General features: G+C 39.1%; 1 protein-coding gene across 3 annotated transcripts in view; it reads left to right on the plus strand.

Annotated features, from left to right (window-relative positions):
- Positions 1–20,219, plus strand: part of STK32B (serine/threonine kinase 32B) — a 162,427-nt gene that overhangs the window by 118,316 nt on the left and 23,892 nt on the right. For all 3 annotated transcript variants that reach the window (XM_051616551.1, XM_051616549.1, XM_051616550.1), the window contains exons 6-8: positions 2,416–2,505; positions 15,006–15,109; positions 19,480–19,596. In XM_051616551.1, the coding sequence (XP_051472511.1) occupies positions 2,416–2,505; positions 15,006–15,109; positions 19,480–19,596 (311 nt within the window). The remainder of the gene's footprint in view (positions 1–2,415; positions 2,506–15,005; positions 15,110–19,479; positions 19,597–20,219) is intronic.

A 20,219-nucleotide genomic window follows, 5' to 3' on the forward strand; every position in this document is an offset into this window, starting at 1 on the left:
GAGCTCTGCTTCCACATCCTTCCAAGCCCTCCTCCACTGACAATACCTTGCTGACCCTCCATAGCCAATCAGCAGACCTCTGAGCAGTGAACAAAGGCTGTAGGCAGCCCATGGGCCATGGGGTGGCCCTGTGATGGGGAAGAGCAAAGGTGGAGTTTTTCCAGTGGTACAGACATGGCTCTGCTGTGCCCTGCTACATGTTCAGGAGCTGCACAGGGCTGCTGTATTGGCAGCAGGATGCAGAGGAGCTATACAAAACTTATCGTTCCAATCCATTCCTTACTTTGCAGAAAGGCATTGTTTAACAAAAGCTATCAGTCAGTGTACACAATTTTCACACGGGCTATTTTGGTTTTGTTAAATGAAAAGAAATCTAATAAAAGGGAGAGAAAACAATGCACTGCTGGAGAGGCAATTTTCATTGCAAATCAATTATTTGGACCAGTCTGAATGAATATTATGCAATAGGTTTTTTTGCAACAGGATATCATGCTGGCACTCTAATAAGGAGCATCACTTAAAATGCTGTCATTTAAATGACAGAACTATATATTTATCTGTCAAAAAAAAGAGAAAGTGTTAGTCTGCTGAGATCCATGCAACTTTTCATTCTATAGTGTACATAGAATTGGTTAAAACTACTGCCATGGGTGTATGTGGTTCAGTTATAATTTTCAAGAAACTTCTGCCATGGTGTTTTATTATTGTAGAAATAGCCTGCACATATGCTATGCTCTGGCCACCAAGAAGGAGGAAGACCACCTTGAAATCTGATGGTAGGCTGGACTGCGAACACTAGTTTTTGTTATGACAGCCTAACACGTCCTGCCCCTTGTAAAGTGATTGCTTTCACTTGCTCACAGATTTTGTCTGTATTTGCAGATGTCTTGCTAGGCTGGGTGTCTTGGAGGAAAGTGTCAATAAAACGTAAGCAGTTTTTAAGAAAAGTGCAGAAAACATGCAAAACGTTTCAGTGAATACTTCTACTGCCTCTCTTATTTGGAGAAACATCTTTAGCAGTGGGATGCATGGGCCTTTTTCCCTTCAAAACCGTCTCAGATCTGACCAAATTAGGAGACTGAGAATTTCAGCTCATACATGCATGGCTGCAGACATTTTAGAGGTTGGCTGATACCTTTCCTGCAGACTTTGAGCAGGATCTAGGTTAGACTGTCAGAGAAACATAATCTTTTGTTGAGAATGCTGTTCCTCAATCAGACACTGCAGTAAAATTTAACATCAGTCATTTGTTACACTTGTTTCATCTTTGCCAGCAAACGTGGTAACAACCACCAGCACTTAATAACTACATAAAACCTGCTTCAGTCTGTGGGCTGAACGAGGTTGAGATCATAATTAAAATAAAATAGATCACAGGAACCTGTCATTCAAGAGTCTATTTCAACACGCAATGTATTAATCCTGATCTGAGTGCAGGGCAGAGCTGGGGATGGGAGTACCTTTGCCTACACTCAGTCCTCCTCAATGGCATTGCCAGATGCCATCACAGAGAGCATTATATCTGCCCCGCTCCACAGCACAAAACTAGTGCTTGAGTGGAAGATGCAGAACTGAACAGCAGAATCACCAAATTAGAAGTCTGCAGATACATTTTCAGGCTGGATTTACATTCAGTTTACCTGCCAAAAGCAAGCCAGTATTTACAACTATTACTTTCCTGTGGGAAAGCAATTTAACCTCTGCTAGTAAACCACCCAGGGAAAAAAGTGAGGATGGCAGGTTGGGGCCATCCAGCCTGATTAGTGCAGTTTAAATCAGCTGCCTGGCTGGCCAGGCAGCAAGCTAGTGGGCTGACTTGTGTCACTTTCATCTTGCAACCTGCTGTTGAATGATCATTTGGGACCTGCTGCTGCTACATACACAATCTTCTGCTACCATTGATCTAATTTTATAGTTATCGCCTGATAAAAATATCATTTTTCTCCATTGGTCCCTTCTTGCCCTGAGGATACTCAGAAAAAACCAGGCTGGTGGTAACTTGAAGTGGATGTGATAGCAGACAGGTGCCACAAGTACCTGAGAGTGCAAGGGATGGCTCTAGATGGAGATAAGGAGAGCTAGATTTCACACATAGCTTCACAAAATTCAGTGCTGCTTAAGTCACTATTCAGCTGTTATCTGTAACATTCGTGGCAGAAGGTTGAAGGGTGATCAGCAAAAAAGGTTCAGCACTTTGAGCAGATAGCAGACAAAACCATACAGGAAAAGTATTCCATCATTTGGTTGTTAATATGATTTTTCCAGTTATGAGTAACATTTAATAGTAAGTTCCATGAATTGTCATTAATCTTTCCAGATTAATTTATTTCCATTGTCACTTAAATGTTAAATGAAGGAAGGAATATTTATATGATATGCTATTTTAACCTCTATTTTGACTTTGTGTAATTGCAGGACATGTTCATATCACTGACTTCAACATAGCAACCATAGTGAAAGGCTCCGAAAAAGCTTCCTCTATGGCTGGCACAAAACCTTATATGGGTAAGTTTTCAGGAACATTTAAAAAATGTAAGAAAACACATGCATTAATGTTGACTAACGGTATATTAAAAGCATTTTATGTTATAAAAGCATACAATAAATGTGATCAGCTTCTTTGTGTTAGCAATGAAAAGCATTGGAGATGGAGGGAATGCGCAGGAGCTTGCTTTCAATCAGTTTCTGTTTGTGAAGCAAACTCAGGAGAGTCTTAACTAGGTTACTTTCTGCAAACTTCCACAGCTAGAGACCAAAATGTATTATTATATTTGTACCACTATGGCTATGATCTAGCAGAGCATGTGTAAGCTTGGTTTAAATGTATCTAGGCACATCCTTAATTGCTTTCCTACACTGAGTTCCTCAAATATATATCTGTCAGATTCCTATGTAACTGACACCTTAAATGCCAGCCCTATGGCTTTTGGGGGCATTTTAACTTTTTAATCATGTAATTTAAATGCATAGATAGATTGAAGGCTGGGAGAGTAGAATTCAGTTCACCTATCCTCATGTGTCTAAATGTTAAGCATCTTAGCTAAGCTAATAATTCAAACTTCCCCTCTAGCTGAAGTACAGATGGCATCTCCTGAAGGTCATTTGTCCCACCAAAGTTAGCTTAGCTTCCATGCCCAAGCATGGGTGTGATTTGTCCTATTTGTGACTTCCTACACTTCTGCTCCTTTAATGCTGTCTGGATAAGCAATGTTCACTGCTTGTGGAGATGACTAGCTTAAGACTAAAATTATTTGTGCTCTATCTCCAAGACACTTTCTCTAGCAGACATGCTCAGACCACACCTAACACTCATGCACTGCTAAAATACTGGTAAATTACCATAATCTGTAAATGTCAATTGGGGAACCAAAGGCCACTACCTGACAACACTAATGTATATTAGCATAGAAGTAAAGCATTTGCCCAAGAAATGGAAATTAGTACTTTTCTCACAGCTCCAAGAGCAGTGTACCAACCTGCACATGAAGCAGGCAGGTGTCTGCAGGGGTCTTCTGTGCTATCTGTGACACTGTGTCAGAGCAGTCCCAGGTACTTGAGAAGAGTAAAATTTTCAGCTATGATGTTCTTTTGGCATCGACTAGCACTCATCCTTACAACTCCCAGGAAGACAGCAGGAGCCAGAGTCTATTCCCCCTGAGCAGCTTGGGCATGGTGTCCTGCTTTGGTGCCTAATAGGGTACACGGTCATGTGTGTGGCCACGGTGTACCTCTTGGGCTTGGAACCAGTGCACCAGCCCAACACCAGTTAGCTCACTCTTATAAATGTACTCAAAACAGACCAAGAAACATTTTATATAGACTTGACTCAAGCATTTAATTTATGAAGAGAAATGGGGTTTTAGATTAAAATTTTCTCACCAGCTAGTTATAGCTGAGTGTCTAATCTGATGTCTCTACTTAGATGGCCAACACTGCACAGATATCAGATTTGGAGCATTAGGAGATCAAGTCTGGGTGCTCAGCATCCCCCCCGAGTTGGTACCTGGGTGTTCAGTGTTGCACCACAGGTTCCTATTAACTATGGAGAGGGGAAGGGATGCTGCAATCTGACTTACACCAGCAGCTCTAGCTTAAAAAGAGCTCACTTGAGAATTTTTGTAAGTACATGGTGTTTCTTTAGTGAAAAAAAAACAAACAACAATAAACCAACAAAAACTCAAGAAAAAAGTATTTTTTCTTTAGAAGTTATTTGACCTCCCCCTGGACACACAGTGACAAGTAACTCTATAACTGATGTGAATCTGATTACATTCAAAGTACCCTTACATACACGATGACTGAAATGTTAAAACATTCTAACATTTTTTATGTGGTACTTTTGCATTTCTGTGGAAAACTTATTTATCAGAACTCAAACATTCTGCTTAAATAGGGGCCTACAATCTTCTAGCAGCCATTGTCATTACACGTGCAAATTACTATTACAAAAATTATTCAGAAACACACTTGAAGAGTAGACATTTTGCAGGAGCTCAAACAGATTCAGAATAGATGCTTTTCATATTTAAATGTGATTATGACAGCAGACATAACAATAGAGTAATTTCTGAGATTTAATTTGGTAGTCAATTAAATTACTGTCTTTTGATGGCCTTACATTTTTAATCTTGAAGCCATTGCACAGTTTCACATTAGAAAGTCTGTTTATTACAAAAACAGAAAAAAGGTGAGTAATTGCTTAGGGGTCAGTTGGCATTTCAGCATCTGTCTCTCACAGTCTGAGTGTGTGTCATGAAGAGATCATCTGGCAGGTAATGATCAGAAGCATTTTACTTAGAACAGCTGTACAAAAATGTATGTGAGTATTCTTCAAATATTTTGCTGGGAGTTACCAGGAAACTTAGTGTCCTTTGGAGCATCTTTATGCCTATCTACACACACAGGTGGACTGTCACTTTTTTAGTTCATTTGAGGTCTCTGTTGGCAGGCTTTTCTCAGAAGCAAAAGGCTAGCTTTTAATAGCAGAGCTCTAAAATCTGTAGCAAGTGCTAAGTACTGTGATTTTGTACTTCAAGGATAAAATTATGAAAAATGGTACCATGCTTTTGGAGTGCCTGCTCTCCACCCCCACCCCAAGGAGGAAAAGTAACTTCTTTGAGTAGGTGATGTTTGCCAAGAGATGGTATAAGGAAGGAAATGCTGAGATTCATCTTAGAAAATATTTATTTATTCTTCATCTATTCAACACAGAGATGCTAAAGTCCCATTCATCCTGCCTGAACTTCACTTATGCCCCTTTCCTTTGTACTCTCCGTTTGCTAGAAAGTTCTGGAGTCCTTTTATTTAGTAGAAAACTACTAATCTTTGTGATAGATTATGTCCTTATAGCCTTATCATTTTGTAATCACTCCTCAGCATAACATCATGGCAAATAGTTTCTGTCACCTAAGTCTGGAACACCATAGACAGCTGAGCCTCTTTGCCCTTTCAGAGAGCTAAAGAAGCTCCTGGAGGGTTCCTGTGAGAGCCCAGGCTGACTCAAGGAAGGGAAAAAATTACCTGGAGTCAGGGAAAGATGGCAACAAGATTTTCCCTTTGCATGTCTTGTTTCACCTAAGTTCACAGAGCTGTTTTGCCCCTGAACCTTCCTTCCCACACATCAGGTCTCCCCCATAGTCAACAATCTCACAAGAAGAAGAAATAGTACAAGAAAACTGCTCACTTTCCTGTTATGAAAAGACTATACCACCATCCACCAGCTTGCTTTCTCTCTCGTGTTTCTTCCTCACCTCTTGGAAATGCAGATTCAGTCTTCACTACCCAGAAAGACTCAGCAGAGTTATCTTTGCATTTATTTGGAGCTGTAAGAAGGCAGAAAAGTTTTTAGAGCTTTACAAATTCTGTTTAAGATGAAAAGTGGTGAGTGATGATGTGCCTGTAGCACAGCCTGAGCATCAAAGTTTCAGCAAACCTCAAATATTAAGAGCTTGATGGATGGTTGGACACTCAGTGGTGCTGCTTTTTTCCTCCAAGTGCATCAATTTCACTTCCTTTCCTCTTTCAGTTTACACTTTTAATTTAATGAAGAACCATGTCTTTAATGAAATGCTAAAAAGACTTTTCAGTGCTGAAATCAAGAAAGTTTTGATTTTACTCCTGATAGTTATTTAAGTCTGTATGACTTCTGGCTTTAAGGCTTCACCTAAGCGATTTAGGAAATGACTGAATCAGAAATAAAGTTGGGTTTATGGTTGCTAGCAAGCTTTCATTAGAAGGAATTTAAACCACACTTTAGCCTCGGTGTAGCAAGACAAAATCCCCTTCAGGAAAGTCCCTTGCTAAGCACCAAAACCAAGGAAACGCCTGTGGTTTCTGAAGGACATGCCTTATGCAATGCCAGTTTTCATGAGGATGAAGGTATGACATGTGATGAAAGTTGTTTGCCCCTTTGGGATATTTATAAAGACTCACTCTCATGTGGATCCTGTTATATTTAATCAGATATGAGGGCACTTCCTAGCCTTTCTCATAGTAGAGGTGCTCATAGGATTTCTCCTTCTTTCTATGGCCAATACAAGGAAATAAACACACCAAAAAATTTATCTCTAAAGCTTTCATTCCTATTTGAAATCTTATTGAAATAGGCTGAGAAATTGCTAGCAATTTGCTCACATGCAGCATGACTGCATAAAATTGATATTCAGGCAAAAACGCAGTGAATTGATACTGTGCTTTAAAAATACACTAGCTGCTCTGATTAAGATCCCTATCTTGTGATGCTAAGCATGCTGCCAGCCAGCTCGGGCAGCCTTTGCTTAATCCCACTTCATATTAGCCTTTCTGCCCCTAAGTCTTTCTCAGCCTGAAATTTCCTCAGCCTGTTTCCCTGGTTATTAAATGATTATGCAGAATGACATGTATCTGAACCTGAATGTTTCTCCAGAAAGCCTGTTAATTGTCTGTGCTCCCCTTCCCAGCTGATTCACTCAGATAAGTGAAATGCCTGCCACAAATAAGCAACAAAAACACGAACAACAGTGAATCTGAAAGGAGTAAGACCAACAGCCTGGCAGGACAGGATACTTCCAGATGCTTCTGCAGTTTTACTTCTCAAAGCCATTGACTTGAAATGCTGAAGTGAAACGGGCTTCTTAGTATTCAGGGGTCTTCAGAGTTCCTGTCTCATACTTTTCAGAGTGCTGTAGCTCTGAAAGACATTATGTGCCCTAAGCTGGTTTGGGAAACTTGTGTGTGTCACCCTTGTCTGATTTTATAATGACAAATGTACCTGTCAAATCTTCTACACCACCTGCTACTGAGGGTGTGGTCAAAGTTTTTGTTATAGTAACAACCCTTTGAAAACTGTGAGGTTTCTAACCCGTCATTCTATGCTGGTGATGCAGTGGCCTTTCGGACCTAGCTGGCTTTTGGCAGGCCTGCCTGCTGCTGGCAAACAAACAGAAGCACTTCTGGGGGGACCCCCTCCAATCTGCACCGGGATGTGGACCAGGAAAGCCAATGCAGGGCAGGGCACAGCCCCTGGGCTCAGCCTGTGCCTGAGATATTCAGCTGTGGCTCTTCCTACAGAAAGCTGCTCATCAGGTCTCTTGTGTTTAAAGAAAATCTGCATTTTCTTGGCTGGAAGCACCTGGGTAATTGTTTGCCATTTTCAGTGCTGTTCTACCTTGATAAGCAGGAAAGAAAAAAAAAAAAAAAGTTTCTTGTATTGGTTCCTCATGCAGGCTGCAAGAAATATAGTTGTGTCTCAGAAAACATGCCCTGTGTTGGGCACCCGTTTGCAGTAATGGCCCTTTCCCCTGCAACAGGTTGTTCAGCTACATTTAAATAAATGTTAAATACTAAACCATATTTAGAAAATATTACAGATACCACATTTTGTTTATTCCTCACTCAAATTTAGATGTATTTGAGCCCTATAGCACATACTTTTTGAATGATGGAATTTCCATTCATTTGTACATTATTTGTGAGTGTTGCAAAACCTTCTCATTCAGAGGTTATAAATCGGGGGGTTTAGGCTTTGTTAAGGATTTTTTTCCTGTTTCTGGTGGTAGGAGGGTTAGGGAGGCTAGGTAGAGGATTTGTGGGTTTTTTTCAACAGAGGCAGAAGTTATCCAAGTAACACACTGTGTCTTGAAATCAGAAAAAAACCCAGATTTTATGATATAAATACAGCTGACAAAAATCCAAAGCTCATAAAATCTGCCGTAAATTGTGTGAAAAAATTCAGTTACCGCTTCCTATGCTACAGGCTTGTTATCTCAGATTTTCACAGCTGCTTTAATAATTTGCTGTCACTTTGAATAATGTCTGTACACCTGAGATTACCAGAGGAGTGTGGATTTACAGAGGTCCACTGAACTTCTATAACATGTGAGTCATCTGTATTTATCAATCAATACTGTGTGGAGTACTATTGGAGTCAAACGACAGTTAGTGGGTGTCCCAATATCACCCCAAATAAAGTAAAAATACCCTGTAGTGCTTAATTTGTTCCTGAGCTAGTTACAGTCAAGCAGGGACAAATTTGGAGTTGAGTTTTCAAAGGTGTTCAACATTGCCCTTCCTTTCACTCACACTAAAAAGTGCTCTGAAATTGAATAGCATTTTGCAGCTTGTTGCTTTTTGAGTGCAGTTAAGGCAATGTTTAGTTTTTTTAAAATCCCACCCTTTTGCTACCAGGGGTTTGGCTGCTATCTACAGCATTTCACTGGTAATGTCACTACTTGCTTTTTTGATCCCAAGCAGACACCATGATGCCAGCACAAGCTGCTGTTTGTCCTGATAAGCAAGAACTGAAAGTGGCTGTATGAAGCTTTGAGGTGCGGAGATAAATACTCACCATACTGCTGGGGTTTTCAGCTTGTGTTTGGAGCACCAGCTGAAAGGATTAAGCACTGAGCTGTGAGTGGGTATTCAGGTTTTGGCTCTGCTCTGATATAAAAAATTAAGCAAAAAAGCACCTGAAAAACTTCAGTAGATCAGAAAATAAGTTATTGTCTCCAGCTGCTTTTTACCCTTCTGTGCTCCCCAAGCTCCTACCATACTTTGAGATCTTCCAGCAAAACTGCATAGGTACAATAATTTCTTTGACCGTTTAAAAAACAAACAAACAACACAACCCAAACAACTCCATACTGATTTCAAGTGCTGGGTTTGATTTGAACTTTTATTTATTTATTTTTTAAACTGCCTGAAAAGGTCTGATCCAATGTAGAGCTCTGCAGGCAGGTCTGGGGGAGAATCCCTCCTGCAGAGGTGGCAGACAGGGCAGTGAACTGGGACTTCCAGCTGCCCAGCAGGGCTCTTTTGCCCCAGGACAACTCCTAAAACCAACGAGGCTTCAGCATGCATAAACTGATGCAAAGACGTTTGCTATACTGGTAGGAGTACATGAGGCAGGAGAATTATAGTCCTTCTGATGTGTCAGGCACAGTCTGTCCTGTGAATCTGCAGTTATCCAGACCAGTTCATTTCAGTGCTGGTGCAGATCGGCTGCTGTCCATACATTGGCCTGATCTTCCAAGTAGCAAATGGGTTTTTTTTGACAGAATCCCTTCAAAAAGTTGCTGGAAAAACTGGCATTATAGCCACTGTGAGCTTTTGGATGGAGTAAGGCAGGCTCTTTTGTATAATTTTAGGGCTTTCTTTCAATGAGGCTAGCAACTTGAGGTTGTTTTTCTAAGGTTGATCCAGATGTTCAGAGATGCAATAAGGGCATCTCTGTGCAAATCCAAGGGCAAGAACTGGGTTGTTGGGTTATTGAGCAATGCAGAGGGTTTTATGAGGACAGCACTCAGAGTAAGGGCAGGAGAGGCTGTATATGGCAAACCAATAAGGCCTTCTAAATGCAGTGTCTGTATTCAGGTAATGGTACATACAATATTTACTTTGATTGGATAATTGCATTAAATATGAGCATTAAATCTATTGAGGTGTATTATGTGAATAATGGTACTAAATCTTGCTGTAACAAATCTTGTCCTTATGTTAGAGAATTGCCAGCCCAGCATGGTCAGGCTTTAAGCAGCACTTTGCCTTATACAACAGAAGTTAGCAGCTGGCTAGTCTAAAGCTCTGAGTCAGGAAGTTGTTTGTTATAATCTAGGTCCTTTTAGCACATGAGAAAATAACACTAGGAAGTAAATGAATGGTTTATGAAGTCCACGTTTATATTCAGGGAGAGGGAAATAATTTTGTTTCATTTTGCTCTTAAAAGAGCTTCTCCTGCAAGTAAAAGATCACTTGGGATCACTATGGTTTGATTTCTGTTTTCTGTTTAAACCATAACCTAGAAGAATTACTGACCTCTAAATTTACTTTTTAGAGAAAAGTGAATATTTTCACATTACAGTGCTGAGAAAGCAGTTAATATTGCACTGAACCATCTCAGTCCAAGGTTCTTGGAATATTATTTCAAAAATCAAGTTAATTTTTATTCTGCTCAATCTGTCATCTGCTAAGCCTGATTCATCAAGGTGAAACTATGAATGTGTTATATACAACAAGTCATCCACACATTTAAAATTTTGAAAGGTCTAAACTTTTAACAGCTTGTTTTGTGCTGGTCAATGAAAGTATTGTTTATACTGTGTGCATTGTATATATGTGTGTATATGGTTTTTTACTTCTTTTTTTTCCAAGATCAGGAACTGATATAATGAAGGGTATAATAACTGGCAGCCTGGTACCATGCTGAACCTCAGATAATGACACTGAATTCTATTTTCCTAGCTATGAAAACTCAGACAGTACCAAAAAGCCTATGCCACTGAGGTGTGTTTTGCTCCATGACTGGCAGAGTGCATTGCTTTGCAACCTCTTCCCTATGCTACAAACCTCTGATTCCCCTCACTGACAAGCAGGATGTCTGTTCAGATCCAAATGGATTGCAGAGAGCTCTAGCTAGCCAACTCTAGCTGGCTCTATCTAGTCAAGGATTTTGTTCCTGAGGTGTGCTGTGGATATATGCCCATTTGAGCTTGATAATCCAAAAAAAAAAATTCAGTTTTTCCTATTAATACCATTGCCACCAGGCATTTTGTAGTAATTAATGACCAGCTCTCATTGGCGACATTTAGCTACACATGGACAATCAGCTCCTTACAACTAATCTATCTTGCAAAACTCACTTGCAAGTTATTACCTAAATATACTGATTTGCTAGCATATAATAAAGGCCACTTGAAGAAGGGCTTAATGCCTTCATCTCATTGCAGTTCCCCTGTCTCCAATTTTGCAAAGTTTCAAAGTATCTTCTGGAAGCTGGCAATGCTTCAAAGTAAGTAATAGCTCTGTAAGCTTCTTAATCAGCACTCAGCACTCTCCCAGGTAGCAGTAGGCAAGTACATCAGCTGCTCTTTGATTAGCTTCTTGCTAAAGAAGTGAAACAAATCAGTCCATCAGAAAAGAAATGCCACATTGTGTTATTTAGGCTTTGTATCAGAGCCACTCCAAGCTCTTCACTTCATGAATTAGTCTGATGAATTATCTTTATGATTAAACTCCAATAAAATAATAACTGCTATTTTATGTGCCAACTGTTCAAAGTGATAGACCTCGAATTGACTGTTTTATCATGGATAGCATTTTCAAACTCACCAAGTTAAAATGGCCTGAATTTCAGAGACCTGGAGCACTTAGAATTAACAATGGAGTTAAGTGATTCCTTTGAATACTTGGCAGATTTTAAGAAACCCTACTTAGAAGTATTTTAGAATATCTAAAAAATGCTCTTTTACAGTAGGAAATTATAGGGAAAATTGAGTTTATTGGTGTTTGCACTTATATTCTCTTATTTCAACTCATGAATCATATTTTTAGATACTTATCATTTTCCACAAATGGGGTACAGAATTGCCAACCACTTAAGTAAAACTTCAGGTTTGTACTTAATTTTTTTAACAGATCTTTAGGGAAACAAACATGCATACAATATGGGATGTATCCTCTACACCATTACAATGTAGATCATTTGCTGTGACAATTGCAGTGTGTAGTAATATATACGAATCACTTTTTTCAGAAATGAATCTCTACTTCACAAAATTATTTGGACCTCAAACTGTGGCTAAACACACAGAACAGGAGTATGGATATCACAGGAAGCAGCTGCTTCTGAGATGGATGCAGACCCTCCAGATTTGCTTTCATGTTCAATTTTTTTAGCTGTGCTTCGGCATGGTTTTACTTTAAAGCAAAATAACCATTTCTTTGCTTCCTTGGAATCTTTCTCCTGGTGCAGAGACAATCTGCAGTAATATGGTATTATTATAAAGATACAGTGCAAAACATCAAAAAAGAGAGCTCTGAAGAGGATTTTTGGAAAAAAATCATAAGCTGTTAACTGGAAATACATATTAGGGACAACCAAGGAATGCACTGAAGCCCACTTAATGCAGTGCAAAGGTGGACTCATTTTATGTAATTTTTCAAGAAAGCAAAGCAGATAAGCAGTGAAAGAATGAAAGTCTGTTAATAAGAGAAAAATACAGCTTGGAGAGTTGCTGAAGTTAAATACGTACATTAAATCATTATCATGTAAGCCACAGAAATATTTCTGATGTTTTTGTTTGCCCTGTTAAAATTAGCACACATCCCAGGTCAGAATGGCATTAGTTTTAAAATGGTCTGTCTTTGTAGTTACCAAAGTCTTTCGTGAAAGGTGGTGGATCACATTTCTGCCACTCGTGAAGGGCAATTCCACAGGCCCAAAGACTGAATAATTTCTGAGATCTGGGCCCCTTCATCACCCTGCTCAGATGGGCTGTGAGAAGGTGGTATCTTGAGCTTCATTATCACTGCAGGATTGTAGGGTGAGTCATGTAAGTAGCAGGCTTAGAACTCTCTAGTCCAGTCTTCTCCTCACAGCAATGTGAGCAGTGAGGCAGGATGAAGTTATTGCTGTTGAAGGTATTCTTTTGGGCAGCTCCAGTAAAGCAGTTCTCCATTATGTTAAAGATGTTTGCCCATGGGGATCTGTGAAGACTAAGACCTACCAATTATATAATTTCTTCACTTGTCTTTGAATTCACTCTTTGGGATTAAAACCACCTATTTTCCTGAAAAGTCTTTGTTTGGTAGAACTTGCTTGAGGAAAAAGATCTGAAGCTGTCTCCCTTCTGTTCACATGAATGAACTTTTCAAGGCAGAATCCTTAAAGTTAGGTCAATGCATGGGGGTAAAAGATATTCTTATTCTAAATGTGTTTTGACAAGAGAGGATATGTGCAGAAAGTGGGCACACAGCAGAGTTGCTGCCTTTACTCCAAGCTGGCAAGCTCAATTCTTAACATCTTTTGGAAGAACCTATCCACAGCAGGTTGCAGGATGGCTGTCCAAGCTGGGCTTCAGATCAAATTCAAATTTTAAAATATTACAGATTATCTATTTCAATAACAATCCTAAAGAAAATCAATCTAGAATTTTAAACCTTCATATTTTTTTGTTTTTATCCTTCATGCTTTTAGCCCGTTTGCACCCAGAATTGGTTCTTCTGACATAGAAGCTTACCTGTGCCTGTGCCAGAGATCCACTGCTCAGCTATTCCCCAAACACATGTATTCTGGCAAAAATATTTATTTAGTTGCCCACAGTTCTCCTACCAAATGTATTTAGAGATGATCCTTCTGGGCAAAGAGCATAGGACCGCTTTCATTCATTCATTACTTTTTAATCTGCAGATCCGAGGGGTGCTGGATCTAGTGAATGGATGTCAAAATCCTCTATCAGGTTTAGCTCTTCAAGACTTTCTGAAGTCAGGTCTGGAGTTGTAAATTGTTAGGTTGCCATCCATAATGCAAGGACTGAAAAACTCCTCTGAAAGGAATGCCTTTCCTTTAATGAAAGATGCTTCTCTAAATGCTACAAGCAGTCAAATCCCAAACTGCCATTCAGAAGTATCTGTGACCAGTTTACACTCTTTGTTGCAGTGTGCCCATTAGAAAGTGATGCGATGATAATGAGGTGGTAATAACAGAATCATAGAATGGTTTGGGTTGGAAGGAACCTTACAGATCATCTAGATCCAACCCCCCTGCCTGGGCAGGGACACCTCCCACTGAATCATGTGGTACATTAGACTCAATATTGTAGGCAGAAAAGGTTACATGGTAACTGCAATCTAGTGCAGCGTTACAGTTGGTGACAGTGTTGTTTAGAAAATCCCTAGGGAAAGTGTTGTTTTCACAAAGTGTACTGAGATTCTGCTGTGAAAGAATTAGAAAAGCATGACTGACTTAATTTAATATCCTCTCTTATTTATATGTGGTTTTCTGATGAAACTACAATGGCATTATTTAGAATGTTTTTCTTGATGAAATTAGCCAACTGGATCCTTGTTTTGAAAATAACTTGTTTCCCCCTAGGAACATGGGGGGGTTTATTTGGGTTTGTTTGTTTGTTTGTTTGGGTTTTTGTTTTTGTGTGGTTGTTTGTATTTTTTTTTTTTGGTTGCTTGTTTTGTTGTGTTGTTTTTTGTTTTTTTTTTCAGAATTCATTACTTTATTGTCAATGCATTATTTCCAGTCATGACAGAGTTTTTCACAGCATACAAACAGTGTAAGATTTTGTATTTGATTACCATTTTCCTGTGTTGAATACTTTTCAAACACATGAAATGTAGAATATGGATGAGATTTACCAGGTTCAAAACATCCCTCAGTCACAAAGAATCACCTTGCTTGCAGATATTTGTCTCATAAAATGTTTGCTTTACCCTAAATATTCATACTTCAGTTTAGGAATTCCCCCCCTGTTAGTTATTTATATTCACAAAATAAAAAATGTAAAGGGACCAGGTAAGAATTATCATAAAAAATTGCTGACTTTTGAAAAACCCTGACCAGTGGTCTCTTGTTGCCAGCAAACCAAGACACTGAAATTGCATCCTGAAATTGCTTTGCTTATAAATGTATTTAATTGCAGTTGATGGTGTCCTTATTCATTTTTCAGCTGTCAACATCAATGATTCATAGTCTAACCTTAGTATAATGCATTTTTTCTTTCTTTGATTTATTGTTTCAGCTCCAGAAGTGTTCCAGGCCTTTATGGATGGAGGTCCAGGATACTCATACCCAGTAGACTGGTGGTCACTAGGAATTACAGCATATGAATTACTGAGAGGCTGGGTAAGAATCTTGGGTTTTGTTGCTACTTAACACATTTACTGACAGAAGTCCCAAAGTTTGCAGTGCCTTGAGTGCATCTTTCTTCATAAAATTTGCATGGATGAGGCTGTGGTTGAAGTCAAGATTCTTGTCATGGGTCTTTTCCAGCTGGAAACGCTCTTGGGAAAGTTTCACCCCACTCTCAATTACATTTTGAAAAATTGACTAAATTTGGCTAAGGAAAGGCCAAATGTTTTAATGGCTTCTCCACAATGCTGAATTGGAAACAGTGGTATATTTTCCAAATAGAAGTTTAGTTACTTCAGACTTTATGATATTTTTTTATTATCTTGGCTAATACTTTAAAAAAGCTAATGTAACACCCTAAGATGCTTGAGCCAACTACAGAAAATGTTTATCTGCCAGTGCACTTGTTACTTATCTAATCAATTATGTGAATAAGCTTAATGAAGAATTTTCCTGCTCACATACCACAGCAGATAATGGGAAATTCTTTTCCATTTTGATTCAACGGACTTGAGTTTGTTGCTTGAATATTTACTGTTCCCTATGGAAAACAGTAATTTAAACATTATTTCAGGATAATGACATCGCTAAAGTAGCTGGGATTTTTTTAATTTTTAATTCCTGTTTTGGAAAGAGGACTTCATTGCGCTGCAGCATGATGTTTTAAGGAAGTATTTGGAATCATATGACACTAATGCAGTCCAATTACCCTGTCCTACTAAGTACTTCATAATGTGAGACCACCCATCCCACAAAGGTCTCACAGTTTTATGTAGAACGACAGCCAAAGGAAATTAGAAATAAAGAACTATTATTATTCCCATTTTTACATGGAAACTACATTTCAGAGTTTCTGCACATTGTTATTCCAGTTCAGAATCTTTTCAAAGGCTTTCACTTGGCTGATCTACTTTGTATTTCCATAGAAATTACAAAAGTCATGCTCCTGATAAAAAGAACTCTCCCATGCCAAATCTCAGTCCTTGCTCCCAAAGCACAGTAGTACTGAAAACCTTCAAAAAAAGAAAAGAAAAAAATAAGTCTTTGCAATTTTTCTCTACTGCTATTCTCAAAAATTACTGAGCTTTTAAGCTGAGATTCTTCTCAGGATGGAAAATTTTAACCTGAACTCTTAAGGTCTGGCACTGATAAGCATAATACCTTCTCAACCTTAGTCACAGATGGTAGTAGTAGCTGCACATATAATAGATTAAAAGAACATTCTGCTGGTTTTGTATCAACCCTTTCACCAAGGAGTGTCTCCAAGAATGCGGCACAATGAATGATTGTGTAAAGCTGAACTCCTAAGACTAATCACTAGTCACTTTAATAAATGAAAAATTATATGGAATGGTATCCATTTGCCAAGAGCCATTAAGTCTTTTCTGAATAGGTCTATCTGGCTACAGGCAAAGCAAAGCTGATACTGAATATTTTATTTTATTTTTTAAATAAAAACATTGCTATCTGTCCAGGCTCTAGTCACCTGAGCCAGCTGCTTGCTTCTCCTGAAGGGCAGCTCTTGCCCAGTGAGCAAGGCAGAGGGTAGCTTGGCAGCCCACACTTTTGTATTGACTAGGAAAAGGTGTATTTTTTCCTGAGTTGTGTTTCCAAGATTTTCTAGTCCAGAGAAGGCCTAAACTGACAGAAGCAATGACAAGAGAAGTAGCAGCAGGTGTTTAACCCGAGGCATGTTGCTGTCTGCAACAACCAGGAGTTCCAAAGCTCCACCCGCTGCAGCAGCCCTGTGCAGATGGCTGCCAAGAAGCAGCTTGTGGGTACAAGGCTGCGAGTTAGACCTGCAGGCAGGCAGACCCTCCTCCTCCACACTCCCACCCCACTTTGTTCAGTGAGAATCTATCCCCATTGCAGCACTGCAGCTGTGCTGGGGACAGAGGAGAGTGTTGCACTGAGCAGAGCAGCCTGAAGATAGAACTTTGTGCAACCCAAGCTTGGTGCTTGCTGATGCACAGGGCAGGCAGGTGGGAAAGAAGGAGGGAGAATTAGAAATTAGAACTATCTGAAATTTTGATTGTTTTCTATCCCTGAGCTGTTCATAGCATCTGACACTGCCTGCCTGGATTCAAGAGGAGCTAAGTAAAAATGAGCTGCTATTTATTGAACTGAATTTTGGTTTGTATTTACCTCCATTGCTATGAGATGGAAGAGTCTAGTTGAAGATGTCCCTGCTCACTGCAGGGTGTTTGGACTAGATGGCCTTAAAAGGTCCCTTCCAACCCAAACCATTCTATGATTCTGTGATTCAGAGGCTCAAGGTGCTCAGGGGGTCACAACCATCCTCACACGTTGTTCTCTACTGTCAGGCAGCCATGACAGCACCTTGCTGGGAACAGGGCTGTAGCTACAGGAGTAGGGTGCATCCAGTACAGAGCTGTCTCAAGAAACTTTTGGCTCTCCACGGTAGTACTAGCATTTCTCAATATGTTGCAGTCATATTTCTCTTCCTAGCCAATTACTAATAAAAGACTTAACAAGAAAAATGTAAAATCATGAAACTTTGCACAAAAAAATTGACCTTTTCCCCAAGTCCATGAAGTTAAACTTCATCTTAAAAATCTCTGCAGATCTCAAAAAACCCCTGCAAAACAAAACAAAACAAAACAAAACCACCAAACAACCAATCAAACAAACAAAAAACAAATAAAAACAAACAAACAAACCCAAGACTGCAGAATGCTGGAAATCTTTAAAATAAGGTAAGTTTTTAACTGTCTTCCAGTGAGGAAAAAAGCTTGGGGAGAATCACTCTTAATAGAAAAACTTTCAATTATTCATTATTCCTTAAAATTGTTATTTTTAGAGCTAAATCACTATTTCCAGCAGTTGGTGTAAAATCTGGCTCAATGACCATGTTGGTCACATTGTTATATCAAGTCTAAATCAGCAGTAGGTTATTTCTTGACAACAGACACAATTTAAGCCTTTCATTTTTAATAGCTTTTTTTATGGCAGCATGATCACAGTTAGGGAAAAGCATAAGATAGACCATTTCAAATTACAGTTTTGAACTTGATTCAATAAAATTATGCATTTAGAACAGGCATTTAGGTCCTGTTGGATTCATATGGACATGATAAATGACAACAGATGAACTGAATGTGAATCAAAGCAAAATGATTTAAGCAATCCTTAGATTTATTTTTAGAACAACCCAATGCCTTAGAATGGACTTAGTTTCATACATATGTTGAAAGTTAAACATGTGCATGAATTTCCCGAAAATAATAATATTTTCTGGGCCTTTATGAAGAGAGGCTCCAATTCATTATCAGACTAGATAGCTAACACTTGTAAATATTCTTAAACTATGATCTTGTGCAAAGCCTTGCTAGTAAAAGTCCAAGGATGATTCTGTTCCTAGTGAAGGCAGTGTGTGCCCTTTGCTGTTGAGGATATTGGATTAGAAGGTAACTATTTCTATGTTGTGTGTGAATTATGGTGCATCAGCTTTCATATTGCTACTATGATGGCATTTGGCTGCAGATCCCATCTCCCATAGCTTGCATTTGTCACCTGCTGGGTACAACTTAATTCACAAGCAATCCACAATCTCTCCTTGCCCAAAAAAGATACATCGACAGAGTGTATCATCTAACAACTTGCTTCACAAATATAAGACTATAAAAATACATGCAAAATAATTAATAAGAACATAAATTTTTATTGAGTACTTTCCTTTCCAAATGCTGCGTTTAATAAGATAAATCACAGTAATCATCATGAATAAAGCACTGTGAAGCCTGGGACTTCTTTTCACCTATAGAAGAATTTGCACACTGCAAACACAGGAGAGCAAGTCCATATAACCCATAGGTCCACGTAGTGAGGTGATTTTAGATTTCAAAATGGGCAAAGGAGAACAACTGAGATTTGGAGTCTGGGTTTTTACTGTGGTTCTTTCTCAGATTTTTGTAAAATGCTTTTTTAATTTCTCTATCTCCTACTCAGTAAAATCAAGACGGTGAAGCTCCCTTCAGCCATCACTTTTCCATTTTGTCATTTTAGATCACACGAGCATTCTAGTACTGCAAGTAAAAAATAGTGAATAATCCACATCCCTCACAGAATGTCCCAGGAGCAAAATTATTCAGCCATCTCATTTGAACTGATACTTCTTTTCATGAGAGAAAAATTTGCAAAGGAAATGCATCTATGAGTAATTACATCCATTATAACCCTAAAAAAGCAGACATGGAAAGAAGGATTAGCCTCAAAATTGTTATAAGATGTTTTGGTGTTTTTAATATTTCCAGCATAAACAATATTGAGATCAGGAAAATGTGAATTGTATGGACTCTTTTATCCACTCTTGCTGAACTGATCTGGGTTTAACTTTATTCCAGAGGCCCTATGAAATTCATTCAGCAACCCCCATAGATGAGGTACTCAACATGTTCAAGATAGAAAGAGTTCACTACTCATCTGCATGGTGCAAGGGCATGATAGCTCTACTAAAAAAGGTAAGAAAGCACAAAAACCTTCTGTCATCTCTTCCCTCCTCTTCCAGAAGCCCCTCTAACAATGCAGAAGCATCAGACAAGCACACACATTAGATAGCCAAAATCTGAGTAAAAAATGTGAGTAGTGAGGTATTTTCTCTTGTGAACCTGGATTAATTTTAGGCTTAGACTCAGGCTTTCCATAGCCTCAAAGAAGTAGGAATTTAGCATTTTTGTTTATTGAAAACTGATTCATTAGTGATAGCAAAATTTTGGGGATCAATAATCCCCACTCTGTGCCCTGACTCCGTTCTTTCCAACCCTGGTTGTGCCTGTGGGAGAGGGAAGGAAGGACCACTCTGCTCTTTGAATTTCTGCCACAGCTTCCAGCCAGGGAGCTGAAAAATGAAAAGGGACTTACCTCTGCCCGTCCCAAGTCGCTATAGTTGCAACAACAAAAGTTGAGCCACTTTGCAGTAAATGTCACTAAGCTACAAGACAGGGTCCTTTCTGAATGCATCACAACCTTGGGACTCGCCTTATTCCTAAAATCCCAAGTTTTGGGTTTTTTGTAATTTTCTGGCCACGCTGCAAGGACCATCTGTCTCTTTCAGGTGTTTCAGATCATCAGTACTGATGTTCAA

Source organism: Apus apus, chromosome 4 (assembly GCF_020740795.1).
Source record: "Apus apus isolate bApuApu2 chromosome 4, bApuApu2.pri.cur, whole genome shotgun sequence".
In the NCBI taxonomy this organism is placed as follows: domain Eukaryota; kingdom Metazoa; phylum Chordata; class Aves; order Apodiformes; family Apodidae; genus Apus; species Apus apus.